Source organism: Pomacea canaliculata, linkage group LG9 (genome assembly GCF_003073045.1).
Source record: "Pomacea canaliculata isolate SZHN2017 linkage group LG9, ASM307304v1, whole genome shotgun sequence".
Lineage (NCBI taxonomy): Eukaryota > Metazoa > Mollusca > Gastropoda > Architaenioglossa > Ampullariidae > Pomacea > Pomacea canaliculata.
The window spans coordinates 19,382,700-19,397,937 of record NC_037598.1 but is presented as its reverse complement, the minus strand read 5'-3'; the positions used below and the strand labels follow the sequence as shown (position 1 = coordinate 19,397,937).

Here is a 15,238-nt window from a genome sequence, read left to right as displayed (position 1 = left end):
CCGATTGAAAGTTGTTCCCTCTGTCAAACTCTACGAGACCGCTACAAAGAAGTGTTGCAGAGCGAAGACACCCTGGACGCCCACATCCACGACCAGACTCCAGGACAGGTTTATTGTTCTGTCGGCTGTAAGACAAAGAACAGCAGCTGCTGGCACACGCAGGGTACAGCTGCAAGCAGCCACCAACGTAGCTGTCAGAGACCAGATGGTTCTAAACCGGCTCAGGGAGGGCAATCTTCGGTCAAAGCAACCCAGAGGTCCACCCTGTCATAATACCTTCACACGGCGATGTTGTCTCAAATGGACACGATGTAGTCTGTCATGAACAAGGCAACAGTGGACCGCAGTCCTCTCACTCATTAATCTCGCTTTGCCAGGTCCTTCCAAGATGGCTGAATCTAGAGACGACAGGGAGAGGGTCCCACTGTGGTGGAGCATGATCGTTATGGTGGTGGAATCATCATGATGTAGGGTGGGATGGGGAAGGCCTACATTACTCTCCTCTACCTGATGCAAGGCAACCTGACAAGCGGGGTATACAGAGATAATATTTTACAGCCTCTGGTACTCCCAGACTGCAGACCATTGGTCGTCAATGACTTACCGCAGCAGCACCAAGTCAACAGCATGAACAGGCCGGCCTGTTACCCAGATCCACATTCCATTGAACATCTGTGGGATGTGGGGCCAGCGACTTTGAGCAAACCACCCCCAAGAAGTTGACCTCAATCAGCTCAACCTGTTTCGTCAGCGAAAGTGGCAGGCAATTACTCAAACGACTCAGAAAACATTGATTCTACCCATGAGACGACGGTACCCTACCTTCAGTCCAATGACAATGGTCACACGATACTGACTTTCATTTTCTCTTATATCATTTCTCTAAACTTTGAAAACATGAGTTATGTCAGACCAAGCTCAGATTCTTCCTATTAAAATGATTTCCTTCTTTAAAATTGCCTGATAATGTTTAATTCAATGAATAAAGAAATGCTTTTATGCGTGTGTGTGTGTGTGTTGGTTCGAAATAGTGATATACTATACAACTGGCCTTTCCATTGTTTTGAGCAGTATAGGCGGCTTGATATGATGACGCTTTTAGTGCAAGCGTACCGTCACCAAAATTCAAAACAAAGGTGAGGAGATAATCTTACAATTGAAAACAAAGGTGAAGAGATAATACAACAAGGGCTATATCACGAAATAAAGATCAGACACCAACGACTGTATGACGTCAGCTCCGAGCAACGACCCTCGATGATAATTTCTTTCCGCCTACGCCGTCGACACCGGCACCAAAGACACGATCAACCCGGATGTTTCCGCTAGCATAAGCGACATGGAGGCCATGGAACTCATCCCATGTCTTTAATAAACTCACCAAAGGGTAGGTGAATAGTTGCTTGCACTCGCTACATTTATATCAGGACGGTTTATTGTGGACAGGAACTTGAGAGATCCTCTTATTCACTAGGCTATTTTTAGCGTCGTGACGGTTCATCGGCTTCCTTTAGGTCCTCCTAACCCAGCACCTGAGGAAGAATGGAAAAGGACAGGTGCTGACATTGTGACTTCGAAAGCCTGAAAACAGTCTATGTGCTTGTTCTCACACACTCTGAGGTGACAGATGACTCCCCGAGGAAAGGGTGTGCGGTAGCTGCACTCCAGAAGCTTGTCTGACTCCGGTCATGTACCCATCTACCCAGTTCTATGAAGCACTGTAATAGAGATTTATACTTCTCCCAGAATCTTTTTCTGCCGGAGTAGGGTGGTGAGGTTTTTTGTCCGAATCATCAGGATGAGCCCATGACACACAGAAAAACGGAGACACAAGACAGTGAAAATAAGACAAGGAGACAGAAGCAGAGACATTAAGATATCCAGAGGAAGGACAAGAGATTTAACGCCTGAAAAGAGAGATTAAATCCCTGAAACACTGAAACTATAAAAAAACCTCTTTTATCCCTTTGTATTTGGAATAAAATATAACCTGACTGCGATAAAGTTCGTTGTGCTATGGCAGCTTTACATACAGACATTTTTTCACTGGCTTTTATGTCAGCCGGTTCTTGCTAAGCTTGCCGTAGTTAAGTCCATAGGTCTGTCGGTTCATGCTAAACTTGTGGCAGTTATCTGAGCTCTATGTCGCCCTGCTGGTCTGTAGAAAGCTCTTTTTCCCCAAGGTCTTTTCGGTGTTCAGTAAAACCTCCAAAGACCTTCCATATTACGACTCCATCGGTAACGACCAAAACATTTTTCACGGACATATTTCATTTATAATCGTCATCTCTGTCATGACTACCTCCCCAATGTGCGACAGTCAGTGCTCTATTATGACTTTTTTGCAGTATTGAAAAATATGAAGTACGTTTTAAAGTACACTGCTTCTGGCCGATTGTTTACCTTACATTACGACTTTCCCAACTCCGCAGAATTCAGGTCCGAAAGACAAATCTATCTCTTATGAAAGGAGTAGCTATTAATATTATATTACCAACAGATCCATACGTTGTTCAGCCACATTCTTACTAAACAATAATGGCCGCTTGGCAATACACATTCAAAGAACAAAGTACACGAAGGCCCATAAAGCGATCCTTTCTTAAGCATTGAGTTTTTTTTATTATTGGTCGTCATTATTTTTTTAGTGTGGATGTTCATATCAAATGTATATCCGGAGGTTTAATTAAAATCGCATGATGTGCATTAACGAAGTTTTCTCCTAAATCAGGTCCCCAAAAGATCTTTGTGTCGCCATTATTGTTTGTTGTTGTATGTGCAGACGTTTGGTTACTATCAACCAGGTGTTACTCGAGCATTCATTTGGCCTGGTCGATTCGGTTGGGACGATGTAGTCTTACGTGGGACAGTAGGGTCATGGCGGGGTCGATTTGATGAAGGCGGGAGGTCAATATTGCCGGGGGGATTTTGGTTTTGTCGAAATGACCGGACCTCGTTCATTGTAGTCTCTATACCAGCGCATGTCAGTCAACAGTGCTTCATTAAAGACCTTTTTGCAGAAGTCACGTATCTATAAAAATAAAATTCTTGATAAAATACATGTCTGTTGATCAGTTGTACTTACCTACAAATCTTCAGTCAAGCACAACAATGCCAAAATAAGCATGACCAAGCGAAAGCAAAAATGACTAAAAAATTATGATAAGATTTTAAGAGCTTTATTTCAACATTCAAATTCATTCAACATTTCATCATTAAATGAACTAGACTTTTTATGCTTAAGTGCCTTAAGTCATGCTTCCTGCGATAAAAGCAGACTGGCTGATCTCTCTATTCCGACCTCTTTCAGTTACAACCTGATGTTGGTGGATTGTAGTGAGTATAAATAAAGATTTTTTACTGTATTTGCAGCTGCACTCGTGGCAAACATGTCTGGCCGCGACAGAATCCCTCGCATCAACAGCGTGCAGGACCTGTCCATGATCTCCGATCTGGACACGGCTTTGGATGTCATGGACCAGCTCGAGATCAACATGGACGGCGTCAACGACCTTGACGATGCCTTGTCCCGAATCCGCGGCAACTTCAACAAAAGTCAAGTAATAGAAATGTACATCAAGCAGGCAAGTGATTCTACCCACCCTTTGTCTGTCTGTATGTCTGTCTGTCAATCCGTGTAGCCATTCAGCAGTTCGTGCGACTGTCTTTCTGCCTCAAAATATTCGAATCGCAATGGGACAAATAAGTGTATTGTGATATTTTCTTGCTTTCACATTCGACTCCTTCTTTTTTGTGATTTATGATAACATCTCTACATCATTTTAATGTCCGTTTATGGCAAGATAACCGATGAAGGTTTATGTGTTGACGTTCGAATGTGACTCAGCCCTTTGTTTTAACAAAAGTGACAGTTCTTTCTCTGTGTGTGTCTCTTAACTGTGACGGGATGGGGGAAACATGAGGAGGAGAAGCAGCAGTGAAGGCGCGCCACTGGGTCACATCCTGTGCCCTTCTCAACAGGTCTCTCACCTGGGGGCCTGTCCACCCCTTAATGTTGTTGTGAATACCGACAGAGCAAACACATAAACACTGCTCAATGTACAAGAGGAAACGTTTGTGGACATGTGCAGTCACTAGTGTGTTACGAATGGAAGATCTTAGTCCCGAACAAGTTCCACCAAAATATGTATATATTTGCAAATAAGTTTTAGCAAAGATGGTGAAGACTTTCCTCCTTTTGCTTGGAGCACACAGTCCACGCACACACATTTGTAACATCGTCAGACATCAGGATTTTATGGCGTGTTGATCTGAACTCTGACATCCGGGACTGTGAAAAAGTATCACAAGGCTAGATAGACAAGTCTGTCTGTCTGTCTGTCTGTCAGCATCCATTGTCCTTACACTCGACAAAACGATCACATCCTCATTCTTACAATTTATATCTTTGTGTGGGTCTCTTTTTGTAAAGTGAGCTGAGCTCCCTGCCGAGTGAAGAAGTGCGAGAGATAAGTTTTATTATTATTTGGGGGGGGGACTAAAAAGTGTAAGTTTATAAATCTGCCAGAGCGCATTTTCTTCTTTAAATTATTCAGATGGGCTCAGTACCGTTAGTCCTCACTTAGCGTCGTCTTGAGGTTCTTAAAAACTTAGACTTTAAGCGAAACAATGCATAACAAAACTAGTTTTACCGTTGGTTAATTAATATACATACTAACAAAAGCTATGTTCCTGCGATATAATTCCGGTCGTCTAAACATAATGAAGCCTCTAAGACAGGGGTCTCAAACTCAATTTACCCGGGGGCCACTGGAGGCAGAGTCTGGATGAGGCCGGGCCGCATCAGGTTTTCCACAAGAAAAGCTCTTACAAAAACATTCCAATGTTATCAAATGTCTTATTTTTTCATCTTATTTTTGTGTTAAAAAATAAAAATAAATTAACAAATTCATAAGAAAAAAATAAATCAATTAGTAATAAATGAATAAATTGAAAATGAAAATATAATAATAATACAGCAGATATAGAAGACTGAAGAAAATATAGTTGCTGACCAGAGAAATGTAATTATTATTATTCAGATTCAAATGTCTGTATTAGCATTTCTTTAACATTTAACTTTCTGAACATGAATGGAACATTGAACATAAACTGTTCTGAACATGGCTTCTTCTTTCCTCTCTCTCTCTCTCAATCAATGACATACAATAGTCTACAAACATCCATGTTCAATAAAGCTCTTCATGCTTTGTACCCTTTGTTGTGCACGGTAGTTTTGAGACATTCCGATTGAAGCGAACTGCGTTTTAATAAAATGTCCTCTGTATTCGTGCCCAGGGTTAGAATCACATCACAGAATCATATTAAAGTCTTAAGTTTTATGCGAAATTTAAAAATAATCTTAGTGGACATTAGCAGTGGGCGGTGGCGTGTGGAATGCATTTGTTGGGTGGGGAATGGGTTCAAGACGCCGTGGGAACTAAACACAAAGCCGACCGTCTTCACGGTTGATTAATAATGTCAAACTAAACCTGAACATCTCACATTTATTAATTTTTGTTTTTGGTGTAGTTAAAATCTTACGGCGTCTGATGTTATGGCATGTATTTCTGGTTAAGAACGGCCAGCGAAGACACGTTCGACAACATACCACGTGGGCAATAATTAGCTTTTCTTGAAATTTGTCCGTTGATTTCCTGCAACTTAATGTCACATTTACACGACAATGTTTTTATGAACCATATGCATCTTTAACCTCAGGCGGTCCCAAAACATCCGGTACAAGATATGTTTCGTTGTTTACGTATGGAATGAAATGATGTTGACATGGTGTGTTGCATGCCGTACAAGCTTGAATGAATCATGTAACTACTAAACAACAAAGCTGTGTGTTTATTGGATTAGTTGACTTTTTCAATTAGAGATTTAATTGAGAGCCTCGAGAAAAAGGGGAACCCGGATTGCCAAGTGGTTGTGGTGTCGGTGTCATGGGATTGCACACTGACAGGTCGACCTGGCCCTGTAGAAGGCTGGCATGGAAAAATGAGAGAGATGGGCACATTCCTCACATAAAAGGGTGTCCCGGAGATGACATCTCTCTTCCCATGGACCGAAACGGCCTTCACCTTTACACCTACCAAAAGGGACAACAAAGTTACTCACGAGGCGTCCATATTCAAGAGCAATCAATGTGAACAACAGTGAACAGTTTGCGCAGACCCAGTAGGGAGAAGCAGAGGGATGGGTTGGAAACAAGGAGGTGCTTGTATCCGACTCAAAACTCTTGTCATGATAATAAATAGGGTCACAGCGAGAAAAACATTGACATTGTTTATTAACTTTGCTAATCCGAAGCAAGAGGTGATACAATAACTATTAATTATTAACATACGGTCTGGCTAGCTGTATATAAATATTCAACAGTTTATTCAGTTTTTTGAAACACATTCTTGGAAGCATGTAGACAAGTTAATAATCCATTTTGTTTAAGACAAGTTAATAATCCATTTATTTACGTTCATACATATGGACAATCATATGTACACGTCTGGCCATCGACATGGCGGCAGGTGTTCCCTGGAGTAAATTGTCACTGATGCTTCCACCCAATAGCTGCGATCATGTTGTACAGGTAGGCTTGGTCATAACTACCTTTGCTGAGGTCAACTTCTGGAAGGGGATCACCGTCGGTAATGAGTCGAAATCCTTCTGCAGAAAGTGGCAATCATGCACAATCAATGAACTTCTGATTGGTCCTCTCCACAGTGTGGATCCGTCAGTTGGACCAATGAGTGTTTTTCAGAGATGGCGGACTGGAAGCTCGTTCACGTGTGAAGAGCAAATGAACCACAAAGGGCGACCAATGAGAAGCTCTAACAGATGCATTGCCCCACCGCGGTGCCCAGTGTTCACAGCCGTGCCATCAGTTCCAACTGCCATGAAGTAGACGATTCCAGAAGGAGCTATATATAGTTCGAACGTTCTACAGCAATCTAGGCCTGCGTAGTAATGACGTCATTATTTCTAATTTTGTTTACATAGCAACGTCTTTAGACCGATAGCTGACGTCGCTCCCTCGTTGTTGCTGTGTGACGTCATTATTAATTTCGTCACTAATGCACTGAGCTGAATCGTAATAGTAATCAGTCATCAGTAATAATACGTCATCAGTAAATATCTACAAGGAAATATTCATTCAGGTAATACAGAGCTAGAGGTCAGGCAGAAAATAAGGACTTTAAGCACAAAACATTTTATATCAGAATTCTGAAGGAAGGACATTTCTTGTGGTAATAAACTTGTCCATATTTGAAATGAGGATAGGGAACTGCACAAAGCCTGACGTCGTCAACATCGGGGACATGACTGCATCCTGCTGTGCACGTGCAGCGGGCTCCCTGCACCAAGAGCAGGGGTTTGAACAGTTGTGCTTTGAGAGGGTAGTTGTCATCAGTCGGCATGTCTATAAACCAGCAGGCAGCATTATGAATGTTTAGGCACGTCAAATTTTAATGGCCTGTGATCCGGCACATAACGGCACGCTTGACTTATCTTTTTCACTTTATCTTTAGTAATGACTTTGTGGGAGATGGAGCGGGGAGGCAGCTCAAAATCTTTCTCCTTCTGTGCTCTATCATGTTTACGTCCTTTAGCACGTGTTGCCCCTAATTTGACCCTATTGAGCCTCTATATACCCTGAATTCCTCATTTGCAGTGAGGAATTTCGGTTTCGTTTCTGTATCTCTCGGTTCTTTCTCCAGCAACGCCCTGGGCGGCGAACCTTGCTCACCCTACCCTGGTCTGATGTCAACAGATTCAACTGAAGTTTACAAGTCTATTCTTTCACAAGACTAAAAGATAACATTACACATTTTTCACGACATGGTGCAAGTTAGTTAGGGAGGAGACTGATGTCGAAACATCATATATTCCATGGAGCTATATTGTATGTTTTTCTTTAATAAAGCAGGGTATATTTTTGTTTGGTCAACAGAAACATCTGCTCTGCTCGCTGAGGTGTGCGCCGACAGAAAATTACACATTACAGAGAATCCTCCCATTCTGTAAATACTGCTTGTCCTTTGTAGCGTTATAATGCAGAATAGACAATTTTTGACAAAGATAACATGACATCAGGTTGGGACAGCAGTGACAACATGGTGGTATCATTGACAGTAATGTTTTCGTGACCTGACCTGTGTTGTATTCAGAAACCACAGGTACATCGGTACTTCCAGGTTTGCATCAGACCTTCACAACTAGCACTCCTAGCTACTCTGTAGTCACAGCTTTGAACATGAATGGGTAATTTTTTCACTGTGATGCTAACATGAAATAAGATGGGTATACTATTATCCCACAGTAACATTATCATGAAACATTTCTTCTGAGACAACATCGCCATTTTCACATTATAATTTGGAAGTAAAATGTAGTCTATGTTGAAGAATTGCGAACGACCACATGAAGTGCAATATGAGTGTGGGCGAGATGGTGTACAAGCGGTTGAGCACACTAGCATGACTAAAATATACATTACATCAGAATGAGGGCGTTTGAATGGTGTAAGAAGTGTCGCTCTCCTTCATTAGCCTTAATAAGAAAGGATATAAGAACCCATATGGACAATATCATCACCTATGTCCGGTAATAACAGATCTCCAGCTTTAGCAAAGTATTGTTTACGACAATCAGGAGAGCCCTCAAAAGGAATGTTGAGAGTAGCTGTAAGAGGAATGGATGTGTAATTCGAAGAGAAAAGTAGAAGAGCAAAAAACAACAAACAGAAAAACAGAAGCTGTCATGTGCAGACTTCACTGAGATAAGGTTAATAAATGTTTAAATTTGCAGAGCTAGAGCAGATGTGAAACAAAGGGAAAAATACCAGGTGTGGGCGAAGAAACACGGAATACACAAATGTCACGCGCCAGTCGACACCCGGACGTTCTAATCAGATAATGAGATATTAACCCATGAAACCCAATCATTTAATGCCTCACCTAGCATCCAATCAAGCCGAGGTCATGAGAGCGCAATGATTTTAATTGAAAGCACCGCCAAAGAAAGTTTTACATTTTTCAGACTCCTTTCTCCATCTACCCCATAACGACACATGCAACTTCGGGGATAATGAACTCAGAGTTTCTCGTGAGCTAAGAGTTTCTCGGGAAAGATTAGATAGAAAGAAAGATGGCGTCCCCAAGCGTGTTTATACCTAATGAGAGATGAGTCGTGTTCAGTTGCAAATCGTGTGACCTTATGACACTACTCTGTGCGAGGTCACCCCTTTGTCTTTCCCCTCGCACGCTTTTTGGACAGGGACATCGGATATGGAAGGTCGGGTGCTACTGCGGGTGCTGGCGATGGTCTGGAAAGGTTTAAAGTTCAGAGCCTGCAGTGTTTCGCTGGAGATATATATTTCAGGGAAATAACGGTCCCCTTCTGGGAGGCAGATGGCGGGGAAGGATAGAGGGAGCCGGAGACAACACTATTTACACTGGTTTTAAACTTGAAACATTTAGATGTTCACTCATTCTTTTTCTTAGAATTTTAAAAAATTTTCCCTTTTCATAACTTTTTAACTTAACCTAAACTTAAATGCTACGACTTTATTCATCACTTGTTTTTGCCTGTTTTGGCTCACTCTCACCTTCTGCACTATCAGAACAAGAGTTGCCGAGCGCTTTACGCTACGACGTATGAATGACACGAGCTCGTATATCGAATTTCCACTCGTAAGTAAAAACAAAATTTCCACGAATTTTTTTAACTGTATCTCGATTTACTCGTAAATCTGTTCACTCGTCTGTAGAGGGCTTGCTGTATGTGTGTGTGTGTTTATCTGTGTGTTGACGGATGCTGATTATCCTCGCTATCTTCTGACAGCGTAGAAAAGGAAAGTGCGTGTTTATCTTGTACACGGCTTCGCTGATTAGAGGAGAGAGGAAAGAGGGAAGAGGATATGAGAGAAACGTAGACAACACACGCAGGTCTTATCTCGCCCCAGCCTGGTCCTCCCCGTCCCCTCGACAATCTGCTCACGACCTCGCCTTCGCAGTCCTACCCCACAAGGCTTCTAGAACATGCTAGATACCTGACTGATAGTGTTGAGCTTTTTACATTATCCATGAGCCAAACCCAGATTCTGAAAATAGAAATTGGACAGCCCCCTGATATCTCGTTCCACACACGCATAATACACCTTGCGACATTTCTTTCACCTGATATCTCCAGTTTGGTGACTGGAGTGTGGACGTGCAAAATTGCAGGAACTTTCTCGGAAAGTGGACCAATGTCAGCCTGGCACGTCCCTTATTGAAATGCCCTGTGGCAAGTGTCCAGTTTAGTGACGGTTTGTTGTCAACAAGACAAGGTACAGCCTCGTCATGCAAGCAACACCAGAGACTACTGATCTTCAACAAGGTCTTATTTGGCCGAGGACCGCACGTTTCTCCTCCTCTCCATCGTCCTTTCCCCTTTTGGGTGTTACCTGTTGGTCCAACATTTTTCTTCATCATGTTATTCATGTTATGTATGTTGCTGTAGACGGAGATATTTTAGCTTCTAATTGTCAAAAAAAGTTTTCTTGATTGTTATCAACAGAAATAGCAATCGGGTGCTATGTCAAGCGAACGCCGTGAATTTGACAGAAATTGTAAATATGAAACCTCAATGAGAACACCTTTGTATAGTCTAGTGAACGCTGATGTTCGGTACACTTACAGCTTTTAAACTAAGCCTTTCACTCAGAAAATATACATGACCTCTTGTATGTCGATAATCCTATTTCTGTTACTGAGCTGAGAAATATGAGTTCCGTTTTCTATTTATGTACACAACTTATTGAAATGGTAAAGAGAAGTACACACCTGTGAGGATTCTTAGAGATCCGGTCAATGAAGGTGAATCGCTACAACCGTGTTTAACCTGTTTGCTTTAAATGAGTAAGAATGTTTGTGGAATTGTATGTATGCTTGTTTAGTTGATTTGTAAATGATCACTATTTAAACTTGTTTATGCATTATTCCCTTTAATGGGTTATTCCGCAAGTCACGACAAAGTTTACATCTAGTTATCTACAGGTACAGCCCCGCCTTGAAATCGGTCGAAGACATTATCAATAATGTTCGTGCTCCTGTCTACCTTTCTTCCCCACATTCATACCCCCTCTCTCTCTCTCTCATCCCCTCTTATCCCCTGCCCCCTCCACGTGCTACTTCTTCGCCTGCGAGCCGCCTGATGCAGTCACGTGACAACTAACCTGTGCGGGGTGACAGGGGGCAGTGATTTACAAGTGGTGCAAGCAATCGCAACCTGTTTAAGTAAACGTTGATTGACCTTTCATGTCGGTCTGCAGTCTGCTGCACTCACTACCTGTCATTATCTTCGCTGCCCCCGTCTTAAAATCTCACCTGAGTCAGACACGAGACTCCAGGTTGTTGGCAAGTTTTAACAGAACACAGCGAGGTCACTAGCTTTCCTAGGGAAATGTGCTGCAGGTGTTTAGTTTGGGGAAAGCGTACCTGCGTTGCCATAAGTTCGAACTGTGGGCGTCCATGAAGACCGCAGTCTATGAGTTTAGAGCTCCCGATAATGTATTTCTAGAGCCCTCTGAACCCGGGGGCAAGCTAAGGCTTTTCCTTGAAAACTGATAAAAAAATTTTATTGTTATAATATTATTGCTCAAATTTTTAATCAGTTTCTTATTATAAATAACAACCACTCATCTGAAAATAATTGTGTACACGTATTAGCCTTTTTAGTCGGAGGTGTTCCTCGCTGACTGCTCTCCCCTGACGTTGCCATGGCGTCTCGCGCGGGTGCGAGCCATTGGCTGCCCTTATTTACCTGGTCTTTTCACCTGGGCAAAGCAGACTTACTCTAAACTTCACATCGTGGCTCAAAACGACAAACTATTAGGTAACCTTTGACTCTGGCACAAAATATTAATATCAGGGCCCGGAAGGTGGAGCCACGAAAGTGATCTCCCTTGCAAAACAAGCGATTCTCTTTATTGCATTCGCTCTTCCTTCCTCATTTTTCTGGGGCTTTTTTTCTTCTTTCTTTCTTTGCACTCTTTTACGATATTCTGATGATTAATGATTGCTGAGAGTAGAGATGTTTCATTTTTTTGCATATCCTGGAAATTAACAGTACAAATGTTGCAAAAGTTTCAGATAAAAAAGATTTAGATTCCTCTTGCAAAGCAAGAACAGAGCGAAACAAAACTCAGCAAACTAAATACTGTGCGTTTTGTCGCATTTCGTAGCTGTCCATTTCTTGAACATCGTCCATTATTTTCTCGATCATTGTAATGTTTCCTTCGACCTGTGGAGAAGCGGCCAAAAGTTTCGGTTGTAACTAAGCGTCAAATGCAGTTTTGTTTGTTCTGTCGTTTGTTCATCCATTTGTTAGTTTGTCTTTTCAGTTCCTTTCGTTTTGTTGTTTTATTTGTTCTTGTTTTTTGTTTTGTTTCGTTTTGTTTTTTGCTGTTGTTTTTGTTGTTTTGTTGTTGTTGTTGTTGTTGTTGTTGTTGTTGTTGTTGTTGTTGTTGTTGCTGCTGCTGCTGCTGCTGCTGCTGCTGCTGCTGCTGCTGCTGCTGCTGCTGCTGCTTTGTTTTGTTGGGGTTTTTTGTTTTTTTTTTTTTTTATTGTATTTTGCTTATTTGTGGGGGGGTTTTTTGTTGGGTTTTTTTTTTTTTTTGTCAAACGTACGACCAGAGAAATAGCTATCAGCAGACGACATTTATTTTTGTGTTCCTTTGTGGTTCGTGTTCCGACCCGGCAAGCAGTTCTAAGAAACAGCCACAACTGTTTATGTATTTCTTGCAAAGGGAAGAAGGTGGGATGGGGGGGGATATAGACTCCTAAAGACTTTAGAATTTTTACGATAAAATGAACTTTTTTTTTAATCGCAAACAGAAAGAAGTAGTCGAAATTAAAAAAAAAAAAAAAAAAAAAAAAAAAAAAAAAACCTTCAGGTGACAAGTAAGAAATGCTTTCAAATCGCAGCTGGATATTTTGAATCGTTTTGAAATGTAATGATCGCATTGAGGCTGACCTGCCTGTTCTCCAAACTTTTCGCCATGTTGATTCCTGCCTTTGTACTAGTGTAATATCGTCTTTGATGTGACCTTACAGATTCAGTGACCTTATGATTCAGTAACTGAAGGCCGATGCCGACGTGGAGTTTGAAATAGTCGAGACTCGATAACAGCGTTTGGGAAACCCGGAAAATTCTGGGTGCTGACTGAAGGTGTCGGGTGGCGAACAATCAGCGCTTGTCAGGGAAAACGAATGTTCACCATGGCATTCCTCACCACCTCACTCGACCTTGCAAATTCAAATCTTGTTTTCGTTTGCAGGATGGTATACAGTGAAGTAAGCGATGAAACCTCCAGGAGTCGAATTGTGTGCAGTGAAAGATGAGACGTCTGGGTGTGAATAATGTCAAGATAACAACAGCAAGGGTTAGGGAAAGACGAGATGTCGAGAGTATTTTTTAATTTGCGTGGACCTTGAAAGTTTTGGGGAAAAGGGAAGAGAATCCTGTTAGTGAAAAGTGAAGAGCGAGTGTAGTTGCATAGCATTTCTTGAACTTTCACTTTCTGAGAAATGCAGTGTTGATGGACATCCCAGGCAGTGTCTGATGTCATGCTCACCTCTTGGTCTATTGAACACAGAGTGGATGGGCGAGTGAGTGTGAATGTAAGTGAGTGAGAGTGTATATTGTGTCGTATTACTTGCACTCAGGACTTGGGGTCCAGGGCCTCGTTAGGGTGGACACTTCGGGGTGTGTCGTAAACTTCCTCTTTCATCTGCAGGTGCTACCACGCTGTCATTTGTTATAAATTGCTAAGATCGACCGTTAACAAGTGGCTTTTGTTCACAAGGTTAACTCAATGAAAACAAAGAAATTTTTTTTCCCTTGACCAGTCTTTTTTTTTTCTTCTTTCCATTTTTCTCTCTAGCTTTCCTTCTTTCTTTCTCTCCCACCCCCTTTTTTTGTCTTTTCCCTATTTCTTTTATGTTCTTTCTTTTTTCCTTCTTTCTCTTCTTCCTAAAGCGGTAGTAGAATTTTTGCGCTAGTAACCAAACCTACTATTAGGTGAACATCAACCAACAATTATAACTCTTCCAAGATTTTCTTTTTTCTCTCTCTCTCTATTTCTTTTTCTTTCTCTCTCTTTCTCTCACACACACACAATGACTATGTCCATTTGTAAAGAGTGTTTGCGTGTATGAGAGCAGTTGAAGAGCCCATACTCCATAGACTGGAGAGGAGATAATGTACGAAGTGTTCGAACATACAATGGCTCAGCTCCAGATACCAGACAGCCACGTCATAACTACAGGGACTATCCGCTCAGTAGATCGACCACATACTTAACCTTAGTCTTCAAGTTGTCGACTGCTTCACTTTCAGATCAGGTTTTCCCCAGGAACTCGAGCCCTGACATAGGTCTGAATAGGTTTTTGCGGCGTTACGTGCAGAGCATGAAAAGCCATCAATCAAGCCATGACCTGTAACTAAAGCTCACTCGTAATGGCAGCTCACGTGAGCACGCGGCGCTGGCGCACCCGGGATTAGAGAGCTGAAAGTGGCGAACTGTAATCAGGGAAACGTCTCAAGGGGAAGTCCCTAACATCCCGAGCTCGGGGACCAATCAGCGGTGTTGTTACAGGACCGTGACGGCTGACTTCGCGCGTGACGCGTGGGAGAGAGGTGGCTGGCATTGGCGGAAAGCCAGCTGCAACGATCCAGGCAAAGAACAGGCAAAGAAAATAATAATAATAATAATAATAAGCAAAAAAATAGAACATTCATTTCCCTTGAAAGCGTTGAAGTTCCTGGTTTGAGTTTGGCCATCATCATTTTACAAACCATCTGATGTTCCTTTTTTTTTTTTTCTTTTTCTCTGTATTTATCTTGTCGCTCTTACCTAGGTAATTGGTTGCTAGTGTTTACCATCCTGCACCACCTGGAGCTGTATCAATGTAATAAGGAATAGAGAAAGAAAGATAAAGACATGATCAAACAAACAAAAACTAAACAAATTAAAAAAACAAATAAAAATAAGAGAAAATAATAAAATAAAAACAATGTAGGAACAAATAAATAATAAAAAAAACAAGCACAAACAACAAATAGAAGCAAAAAGAAAATAAGAGAAAACAAAAAATATACAAATCAATGAACAGAAAACAAAGACAAGGAAGATGAAAGGCGGAGTTTAATATTTTCACTGCTGTACAAGTTTTGTATCCGTGTCCTACAA

The 15,238-nt window shown here is 41.6% G+C and overlaps 1 protein-coding gene across 3 annotated transcripts in view; it reads left to right on the top strand.

The window, feature by feature from the left end:
* Positions 1–15,238, top strand: part of LOC112571715 — a 34,946-nt gene that overhangs the window by 3,522 nt on the left and 16,186 nt on the right. For all 3 annotated transcript variants that reach the window (XM_025250939.1, XM_025250938.1, XM_025250937.1), the window contains exon 2: positions 3,373–3,584. In XM_025250939.1, coding sequence (XP_025106724.1) covers positions 3,390–3,584 — 195 coding nt within the window. In that variant the 5' untranslated portion in view covers positions 3,373–3,389. The remainder of the gene's footprint in view (positions 1–3,372; positions 3,585–15,238) is intronic.